The sequence below is a fragment of the Gopherus flavomarginatus genome, chromosome 5 (assembly GCF_025201925.1).
Source record: "Gopherus flavomarginatus isolate rGopFla2 chromosome 5, rGopFla2.mat.asm, whole genome shotgun sequence".
In the NCBI taxonomy this organism is placed as follows: Eukaryota; Metazoa; Chordata; order Testudines; family Testudinidae; genus Gopherus; species Gopherus flavomarginatus.
In genome coordinates, this window is record NC_066621.1 from 4,123,013 (window position 1) to 4,133,882 (window position 10,870).

The following is a 10,870-nucleotide window of genomic DNA, read 5'->3' on the forward strand; positions in this document are numbered from 1 at the left end:
TAGCGAAGAGGCAGGAAGCCTGCTTTGGCTGCCATGAGCAGGGCCATATTAAGAGGCACTGCCCCTCAAGGGACGAGGGGTGAAGGAAGAGGTGCCTAGGGACACAGGGGGGTCAAATACCAGCAGGGTCAATGACGCAGTGATGGTGGTAGACCTGCCAGGGAACCATGCCCCATGGGAGGTCACAGACAGAGGAACTGAGACAGAGGGGATCCAGCAAGAGATCAGGACCCAGGCTGTGAGGGAGCAGGCTATGATGGGGACCCAGACTGCGGTTTGACGGTCCGGGGAAATGCTAGCCTATGTAAGCGACTGGCGGCTGTGGAACAGGCTGGCTGGACAGTGGAGGTGGAGCTGCAGAAAGCCCACAAGGAGAAGGAAGACCTGGCCCTGAAGTTGAAGGAAAGTGAAGAGAAGCGAGTGCGACTGGTGGGACATCTCCGGGTCACACAGGCTAGAGGACACCCCTGCTCCCGGCCTGGGATTTGGGGTGGGGGGGGGTAGTGGGGCAGTCACCTTGCTCCAATCAGAAAGGGGTTAAAAGCAGCCAAGGGAGGTTGATTGGGTGGTCAGCCACAGGTGTGGTTGCACCCAATTAGGGCACAGCTGGCCTTGATAAAAGGGCAGGCTGAGAGAAGACTCTTGCTCCAGCTGGGGAACAGAGAGGACCAGGCTGCCTGGGGGAACAAGCAGGGTACCTGAGACAGAGCAGTGCTAGGGAAGGGCAGGCAGAGCTAAGGAGCTCTGGCCTGGCGAGTCCCCAGGCTGAGGCCTGGCTAAAGTCCAGGGGAGGTACTGGGGCTGCAGGGAGGCAGGTGGGTCTAGAAAGGCAACAGATCCAACCCTTGCCAGCGATGAGCGGCCATTTCAGACGGCAGTTTGCCCCTGAAAGAAGGGCCTAGATGACGACTGGCAGTAGCCACTGAGGCAAGGTGGGTATAGGGGGTTGGGGTTCCCTGAGAGGGGAGACCCAGAGTGTGGGGTCACTGGTGTGGGGCAGCATGCCAGAGAAGGGGCACTGTGCGCCAGGGAGGACGCAGGGCCTACATGACATCCGTGGTAAGACAAGTAGTGACAGCAGGAGAGACACCGGCCAGCATGAGGCGCTCCCGTGCTGGAAGAGCTAATTCCTGAGGTAACCAGCAGGAGGCGCTGCGCAAGTGAGTGCTGTGCCTTACTACACAGGCACAAGATGTCAGGAAAATTTTGTGCCCATCCACAAAGGAGAGAAGCTTTGGTTACACACCTGGAAAAAGCAGCCTGGATAAAAACCCAACTTCCTTCTTTTCGGAGGGGACTTTACACCGTGATTAAGAAACTAAACACCAAGTTGTCTGTTCTCATATAGGACACAAGGGAGTGCCCCTTCGTAATGCATTGAGAGTAGGCAAACAGATTAATTGAAGGACAAAGGAGGGCAAACCAGGACGCTGCTCAATCACTATCCCAGAGGGATGCAAAAGAAAATTTAGAGATATCCCAGCAGGTTCTGTTGGCTCATAATGGGAGATCAGTTGTGGAGATGGAATTGCCAGGGTGTGTTTGGGACCTCAGCCCACTGCCATCTTCAGCAGACAGTCTGTCCACAATAGATAGGCTTGACCTAGAGGACATGAACCCTGCACTCCCTGTCAGTTAGATCCAGCTACAAGTGATGTCTGCATGGCTGAATTTGTTGCTGTGTCCCAACAAATCTCTGTGATTCTGTAGGTGAGCATTATGATAGATCGATCTCACCCCAATGGCGTAGCGGATGATCCCAGCTCTCTCTGCCTCTGGAATCACTGCTGAGTATTGAAGGTAATCATTTTTCATGCCGTCTGTTACCACAATGAGAATCCTGGCAGCTCCATCCCGGGATCCTTTCCGTGAGACGAACAGCTCCCTCCTGGAAATGGGGCACAGGCAGAGGGGTTAGTTCTTTCAGCCTCCATGTCTGTGGGTTGGGAGGGGAAGTGCTTGTAGGGGAAGAAGAGGTACCTACACCACTTTCTGGATGGCAGTGGCTGTGTAGGTATAGTCTCTGAGCTGTCTAACTTGACGGACGAGTGAATCTATGTCATGGGTGCTCTCAAACTTGTTGAAGTCAAAGTGCTCCTCAAAAGTGCTGGAGAACTGCATGAGGGCAAACTGGGAGACAAGAGGAGGAACAGGGCAGGGTGGAGAAAGAGTGGATCAGAATAGCAGAGATGCTGGGCATTGGGGTCAAACAACTGTGAGGGGAAAGGGTCCCATTTGAGCCCCCAGCCCGCTCCCTGCGGCTCAGCACCCTCTGACGCTGCCCTGCCTGCCAGGGCCAGGGGATGCCGGCGGCTCAAGGATCTGGAATTAGCAGCTGCCAGTTACCAGCGTGTCGGTGCCACGGAAACGCCTTATGACCTCGATGACAAACGTCTTCATCGTTTCAAAGTCATGGTAACCAATGCTGCCTGAGCCGTCGATGAGGAACACGATGTCTGTGGGGTGTTTGGGGCACTCTGGGGAATGGGAAGGATGGGAGTTACACAGAAAAATTCAGCTAGATGGGCCAAGAGACACCAAATGGCATGAAACTGCCAAGACATCTGCCCATCTAGCCTGGTATTCCACCCCCTCCCTGCCATTCTCGAACAGGCCCATGGACCCATCTAACTGGGTCCCCTCCCTGCTGCCCCAGATCAGACCAAGGGCCCATCTAGCCTCATTCCTCCTCCTCCCACCTCACTGGCTCATATGCCCCCCACATGTTCCCTTGGTGCTGGTTCTCACCTGGCAGACTGTCTGGGATGTGCTGGAGCTGCTGGAGGTTCTGGTCCAGGAGGAAGCAGTAGCCTTTGACATACATGTTCTCCCCGCAGGTCTGGTGCACCGTGGGGCCGCATGCCTGGGCACAAGAGAGGGATGGGGTCACTGGGCTCTCCTGAGTAGACCCCAGTACAGGAGAGCCAGGGCCTGCTCCCCCATGGATATACAAGGTCCTGCCAGGACAGGGGACTCCCATAGGTCAGATGGGACCCCAGGCCCATCACTTGTTTCCCAGAGGGGACAGGGGAGTGACACAGGAATATCACCTAGTTACACACTCCCTGCTATGGCAGTGCACAGTCAAGGTTGCCATGGCAACATCACCCAGCGACCACCTTTCCCCAGCACAGCATTACACAATGTTGCTAATTACGGGAGTTACCAAAGACACCCACAGAGTTACATCACAATGATGTCACCCAGTCATGAACTCTGCCCAGGTGCTCCAGTTGCACTGACATGGCCCAGTTAGTACCAGCCATGAGGAGTGAGGTTTGGGGGGAGCTGCCCCGTGACATTCCCATGGAGTGGTGTCAAACCGCAGTCCCAGCACCCATCCCCCCCACGCACGGTACCTACCAGGAGCTGGGAGCCCCGGGCAGCCAGAGACAAACCAAGGGACATCTTCATAGCATCGGGGGGCCCTGAGGGGGGGAAAATGCACACTAGGGTGAGCAAATAAACCCCACCCCCTGGATAGAACCCAAGAGTCCTGACTCTCAGCCCTGCCTCTCATCACCATCTGACTCCAACCTACTAGATTTCACAGTCCTGGAGATAGAACCCAGGAGTCCTAACTCCCAGACCCCCTGTGCTAACCCACTGCACCGGGTGCCCCTACTCTGGATGAGGATCTTCTGGCATTGTCCAGAGCCCGGGTCACACTTGTAGACTTTGCCGGTTTCATTCACGTCTCCCATCTGCAGCGGGGCTCCAACGAGCAGCCTGTGGGGGAGAGAGCAGAGCAGGGCTCAGGGGATGGCCCATCAAACCCAGGGGAATGGGGCCTAGGAGGGGCAGCCAAGTCGGGCCCCTCGGGGATGGGTGTGAGGCATGTAGCTTTGGAGCCCTGAGCCCACATTTGGCCCTTACCCCCCAGCGCTGGCTCTCCCAAACTGCACCACGCTCTGCCCAAACCCCGCAGCAGCCTCCTGGAAGGTGATGGGTCCCTCCACTTCCACACTGAATCCACGGCTCTGTGCCAGCACTGCAGGGGTTAAACAGCCATCCATTAGAGCAGGGGTCAGCAACCTTTCAGAAGTGCTGTGCCGAGTCTTCATTTATTCACTCTAATTTAAGGTCTCGCTTGCCAGTAATACATTTTAAGGTTTTTAGAAGGTCTCTTTCCATAAGTCCCTAATATATAAGTAAACTATTGTTGTGTGTAAAGTAAATAAGGTTTTTAAAATGTTTAAGCAGCTTTTAAAATGTTTAAAATTAAATTAAAATGCAGAGCCCCCCAGACTGGTGGCCAGGACCTGGGCAGCATGAGTGCCACTGAAAATCAGCTCGTGTGCTGCCTTCGGCACACGTGCCATAGGTTGCATACCCCTGCTTTAGAGCTTCCCCTTATGCAGAGTGAGGCCAGTGGTGGGGGCTCAGGGATCAGCCCTCCTGTTTCTAGGACTGACTCCGAGGCCCCCTGCTTTAAGCCACTAGATCCCATTCCCCTCCCAGAGCTGGGTATAGAACCCAGGAGTCCTGACTCCCAGCACCCCTCCCCCAGCAACTCAGTAAAACTTCTCTTATGTCTAGCCCTTGATGGCCATTTCTTGCAAATCAGCCTTCATAGAGTTACGGAATGTACTGCCAGAAGAAACCACTGTGGTCATCTAGCCTGACTTCCTGTGTAACATGAGCCAGAAAACTTTCCTGAACTGAACCAGACCAGAACATGTAGAGAAACATCCAGTGGTGGAGAATCCACCACAACCCTTGGTAAATTGTTCTGGGGGTTAATAACTCTCACTGTTAAAAATGTTACACCTGATTTCCAGTCTGAATTTGTCTAGCTTCAGCTTCCAGCCATGGGAGCACGTTAGACTTTTCTCTGCTAGACTGAAGAGCCTGTCGCCAAATATTTGTTCCTTATCACCATCAGGAAAATTTTCTAATCATTCTCATGCCTCTTCTCTGACCCCTCTGCAATGTATCAACATCCTTCTTGAACTGTGGGCACCAGAACTGGACACAGGATTCCAGCAGCACTCGCACCACTGCCAAATACAGAGGGAGTAGGTCCTCTTTACTCCTACTTGAGATTCCCCCATTCAGGCATCCAAGGGTGGGCCGCAGCATTGCGCTGGGAGCTCCTGGGCCCAGGCAGTTCTCAGTCTTTCTACTGAGTATATCAATGAGTGCAAGGTGGCCTGGTAAGCTTGTGCCTTGAGACCCACCAAACATATGTCACACAAGAAAGACCCAACAGCCAATCAGTGAATCCCAAATGTACAGCGTAGCCAACTTCCCCAATGCACGGCTCTCGTCTCTTCTGCCCCCTCCATCCCTGCAAGCCCTGCACTGGGAAGGAGAATCCCCTTGGTGCCACCAACCCTGAGAGGTGGGCAAAGACCCTGCAGAGCTGTAGGGGGAGCAGATATGGGGCAAAGTGGGTGCAGAATTATGGGGCAGGTGGGTGGGGCTGAGGGGTAAAGAGGAAAGACAGGGGCTGAGATGGTCCTAGGAGTGTGGGAGAAGTGAGGTGGCCTCCCCCATTCTTCCCTTTTCAGACCCCAACTCCCAGCCTGTACCCCCTTCTCAGTCCATCCCCCTCACTCTCAGCCACCCCAAAGTCTGACCCCCTCCATTCCCTGATGGGTCCAGGCCACACAGACAAAAGAGATGTGACATTGAAGCAGGAGGAAGCAACTGTGGTTTTATAGCAGGATTGCACAATTGCAAACACTGCACCCACATCACACCTGCCGGACCTGCCCCCACATCTTACAGAGCACCCCCACACACAGAGAAGGAGAGTCACACCTGTGACCCACTCCCATCCCAGAGAGTCTAGAGAGAAAAGAACACAGAGGGAACTGAACCCAGGAGTCCTGATTATCAGCCCCACACCATCTCTCCTCTAAGCCATGACAGCCCCACTCCCCTCCACAATCTGAGGAGAGAATCCAGGAGGAGTCCTGATGCACAGGTGGTGCCCTTTTGTAACTCACCATACCCCACTCCGCACACACTCCCAGAGACAGCTGGGGATAGGACCCAGGAGTCCTGTCCAGTTGTTCCCATCCACCTCCCAGAGGGTTACTTGCCAGGCACCCATGTGGAGGAGCCCAGCTTTTCCCAGTCCCTCTGGCTGGCACTTACCTGCACACAGGTAGAGGAGCAGAGGCAGGGAGTCCATCCTGTGCTGGGTGAGGGGTGTGTGTGAAGCAGGGAGCGAGAGGTTCAAGGACACTGCCTGGAGAGGATGCAGCAGAATGTAGAGGAAAGAGAAGTGATACCCAAAAAGAGAGAAACACTGACAGAGGAAGGAGAGCGTGTTATGAGGTGGAAGAAAGAAAGCAACACTGATAAGAAAGTGACACTGAGACACACAACTAGTCAGACACACTGTAGCAGTGCCTGCTCTCAGCCCCTCCAGAAATGCAGTCAGAGACCAACTGAAGTGCAGCACCAGTGTCCTTTTATTATTTGTGTCTATTCCCACCAGCTATTATTTACAGAGGCCAACACTCTGGGAGACTACTAACTTCACAGCCAGCAGGAATCTGGAGACCACACTGCTTCCTGTCTCTTAGCCAGCTTTATAGGGCAGGCTGGCTATCCAGCCCTGCATCTGGATCCACTCTGGTAATTAGGGCATGGCCCCTCAGCCAGCCCAACTAATCCTTCTTCCTCTGGAACAGGGCTAACAGGGGCCTGGCTTGTTTTTCTTAGCCAGAACCCTGTTACACACACACACACACACACTCTGAAACAGACACACACACAACTACACAGATGCACACAACTACACTGAGATATACAGACATATACCTCTACATTGAGAGAGAGAGATGCACACACAAGGCAAACATACACACACGGAGGCAAGCAACTAGACAGACACAAAAACACTAGACAGAGAAACCTAGACAGAGAAATACCCCTACACTGAGAGAGACACACACAACTACACAGAGATAGACAGACACATGCACAGACAGAGATACACAACTGCAGTGAGACACACATAGAGCTAAACACACAGACACATATACACAACTACACTGAGCCAGAGCTAGCCACACAACAATACTGAGACACACAAATCACACACACAAAACACTGTCACCCAAAAACATGCACAGTTAGACACCATTATAATCGCACTCACAATATGACAGAAACAACCAGACACAGATAGTCACAATCCCACACACTCCTGCACTCACACAACCACACACACTTTTCTTAAACCCAGTGATGACCACTAGACAAATGTTCCCACCCAGCCATTCCCATAGGAGCAAACCCCTCTGGGCCGGTGCCTCCCCTTTGGCTGTGAGCTGCTCGGTGTGAGAAGGCCAGAGGGTTCCCACCTGATCTGCACCAGTGAGAAGCTCGTACCTGAGCCCCTTGGCAGATGCACCCTGTTGCAACTCACAGGAGTGAAGCAGGGCTCTGCTAGGCCATGGCCATGATGGAGGAAACTCGGGGAGCAGAGTAGGTTTCAACAGCACAGTGGGTTTCACTTCTTCTAAGTTGCGTTGCTGGGTGACGGCTAACCAGCCCCTGTGGTCCACCCTCCCAGTGGCTGCATCTCAGTACCGGTCAAGTGATGACTATATAAACAGTCCCCACGCCCCATCCTAGATGTGGTTGATTCCCATTCACTCTGCGGTCCAGAGGAACATAGAACCATAGGGTTAGCAGGGACCACAATGGCCATCTGGTCTAAACCCCTGCCAAGATGCAAGATTTGTTGTGTCTAAACCATCTAGGACAGATGGCTCCAGCCTCCTTCTGAATAACTCCAGTGAAGGAGCTTCCATGTCCTCCCTAGGCAGGGCCATTCCATTGTCCTACTGTTCTTACAGTTAGGAAGTTTTTTCTGAGATTTAATCTAAACCTACTGTGCTGTAGCTTGAACCCATTGCCTCTTGTCCTGCCCTCTGTGGCAAGAGATAACAAGTTTTCTCCACATTTTTTATGGCAGCCTTTCAAGTGTTTGAAGACCATCATCATGTCCCCCCTTATTCTCCTCTTCTCCAAGCTTAAACATACCCAGTTCCTTCAGCCTTTGCTCGTATGACTTGCATTACACCCCTTATATCATCTTTCTTGCTAGTCTCTGGATCCTTTCCAGGTTCTCTGTATCCATTCTATACAGCTGTGACCAAAATTGGGAACAGTTCTCCAGCTGAGGCCTACTCAGCACCGAGTAGAGTGGTACTATCACCTCCCATAATTTGCATGCTATGTAACCTAAAATAGAATTTGCTTTTTTTGCAGCAGCATTGCTTTGCTGACACATATTGTGGTTGTGATCCACCGCAACTCCCAGATCCTTCTCAGCAGTGCTGCTGCCAATCCAGTTTCCCCCCATTCTGTATTTGTGCGCTTGTTTTTTCTTCCCTATGTGTAGCACTTTATATTTGTCTTTGTTGCATTTCATTTTATTGTCTATAGCCCAGTTCAACAAGTTATCAAGAGCCCTCTGAATTTTAGCTCTATCCTTAAAAGTATTGGCAACCTTCCTCCTCTGCCCCCAAGCTTTGTGTCATCTGCAGACTTGATCAGTAAGCTTTCGATTCCTACATCATTAATAAAGATGTTTAACAACACCAGGTCCAGAACAGATCCTTGTGGAATCCCACTTGAGACCTCCCTCCAATCTGACATCATTCCATTAATAGATGCTCTTTGCGGTTGCTGAACCAATTTTGTATCCATTTAATGGTAGTTCTGCCGAGACTGCATTTCTCCAGCTTACTTATGAGAATGTCATGTGGCACTGTGTAAAAACCTTGCTGAAATCCAGGTATATTATGTCCACCACTTTCCCCCATCCACCAGACCAGCTACCCTATCAAAGAAGGATATCAAGCTGGTTTGGCATGATTTGTTCTTGGAAACTCCATGCTGGCTGCTATCGATTACCCCATCATCCTCCAGGTATTCGCAAATTGAAAGTTTTATATGTTGCTCTAGTACCTTCCCAGGTATCGAAGTCAGGCTGACTGGCCTATGGTTTCCCAGCTCCTGACTTTTCCCCTCTTTAAGGATGGGCACCACATTAGCCCTTCCCAAGTCTTCCAGGACCTCTCCTGTCATCCACGAATTTGTAAATATTATTGCTAGTGGCACTAAGGTTTCTTCAGCTAATTTCTTCAGCAGAATTGCCAACTCTTATGATTTTGTCATAAGGTTCATGATAATTATTGTTTTCTTTATAGCCCCAGCTCATGGAGTCAAGTGGATATGTGATGATTTCAGCCTTCATTCTTAAAGAAAAAGTACATTTATAGCCCTTGTGGCCGTGGAGAAAGCTTCAAAATGTGACCCCAGTGCAGCCTAAAGGCTCAAAATGCAGAATGCAAATAAAAAGAACTCAAGATTTCCTGTTTTTACCTAATCTCATGATTTTAAAAACAATCTCACGATTTTTGGTGAGCCTGCCTCATGATTTTTGAACAGGAGTGGTTGGAAATATCACTTCAGTACCCTCCAGTGAATAGCATCTGGCTCTGCTGATTTGAATTCAGTCACATTGGCCAGAAGTTCTCTGATGTGTTCTTTACTTATCCCGATCTGCATCCCTTCCCCTCTATGGTCTGTAGTAACTTCACTAGCCATCCGGTCACATGTTATTTTTTCTGAGAAGACTGAAGCAAAGTAGGCACTGAGCAACGCTGCCTTCTTATCTTCTGTTACCAGCTCACCTTCTCCACTGAGCTGTGGAGCTCCGCTGTCTTTGATCGTTCTTTTTTGTCTGACATATTTTGTCGGAACATGCAGAAATGGAAAGAAAAACAAGGAGGGGAGTTGGTCATTTCAGAAAAACAGGGAACTAGTGAGGCAACCTGGCTTCTAATTTCCCCAATTCTTATCTGAAACCAGCCTGGGGCATCTGATCGCACGACAGAAGGGGAAGTGGCAAAACCACACCGAGAGCCAGGACCCTGTTCCTCATTCAAAAAATAGACAGCAGGACCCTCATTCATCTCCTTGTGCCTTCAAACTTGCACAAAAGCAACATGCTTTCCAGGCTGAGCATCAGGAGCGCCGCCAGCCTTTTTGGCGCCCTTGGCAGCGGAAGGTCCCACCCCCGAAATGGTACCCTCAATAGAGGTGGCGGAAGGTCCCGCCCCCGAAATACCACCAATGACCGGGGCAGCCGAACATCCGGCCGCAGTCACCACCCCCCAAATGTTAGTGCCTTAGGCAACCGCCTAGGTCACCTAATGGGTTGCACTGGGCCTGCTGAGCATTTATACAGGGATCCCTTGCCCAACTCTGAGATGTAGCCCCCTACGGGTGTGATGTTCTTTACAGGACACCAACAACTGTGTGCCACTGTGTCACCCTTCTGTCTTAGAAGGAGTGAGCTTTACTGGAGATTAGACTGCGTGGCAGCTCCCTGACACCCATCTATCCACCTCTCCAGCCAACTCCTCAAAGCTCTGTCAGTCTTTACCTTGCCTTGCCAGTAATGATCAGCGACCCCAGTTCCCAAGTTCCCCAGACACATTTCTCTGTAGTGTCCAGTCCCTCTCCCTGGACACTCACGGAAATTTTTCTTTGCTGCCTCTGAAGAGACAGTGTCCACACACCAGTCTGTTAGCTTAGCTGAGGACTCTCTTCATACATCAATACAACAGCACGGAGAGGGTTTATAGTAAAACTAAGTTATTTCACAAAGAACAGAGATTTAAGTGATATTAAGCAAGAGAAAAAGGGACAGGTCTGGCTATGAACCAAACACACTTTCAAGGGCCTAAAACTTAACCTGAGTGAGTTACAATCTGCTTGAGTAGTTTTCTCACTTATGCCCAGTTACCAGCATCTCTAGTTCTCCCCAGGCCCAGGGTCCCAGTGGTCACAGAATCAGAGGGTGCTGTCCCCAATGTGCTGGAAGCTAGAATGT

At 51.2% G+C, this 10,870-nt stretch overlaps 1 protein-coding gene across 3 annotated transcripts in view; it reads right to left on the bottom strand.

Moving 5' to 3' along the window:
- Window positions 1–6,584, bottom strand: part of LOC127052744 (integrin alpha-D-like) — a 28,673-nt gene extending 22,089 nt beyond the window's left edge. Inside the window, exons 1-8 of one of the 3 annotated variants that reach the window (XM_050956684.1) lie at window positions 6,106–6,542; window positions 3,877–3,991; window positions 3,626–3,729; window positions 3,364–3,428; window positions 2,749–2,863; window positions 2,347–2,477; window positions 1,985–2,130; window positions 1,738–1,888 (exon numbers count right to left, since the gene is read on the bottom strand). In XM_050956684.1, the coding sequence (XP_050812641.1) occupies window positions 1,738–1,888; window positions 1,985–2,130; window positions 2,347–2,477; window positions 2,749–2,863; window positions 3,364–3,428; window positions 3,626–3,729; window positions 3,877–3,991; window positions 6,106–6,142 (864 nt within the window). In that variant the 5' untranslated portion in view covers window positions 6,143–6,542. Of the gene's footprint in view, window positions 1–1,737; window positions 1,889–1,984; window positions 2,131–2,346; window positions 2,478–2,748; window positions 2,864–3,363; window positions 3,429–3,625; window positions 3,730–3,876; window positions 3,992–6,105 lie in introns of those variants that run through there. The other 2 variants (XM_050956687.1, XM_050956685.1) reach the window with 2 other exon arrangements.
- Between the last annotated feature and the right edge of the window lie 4,286 nt (window positions 6,585–10,870).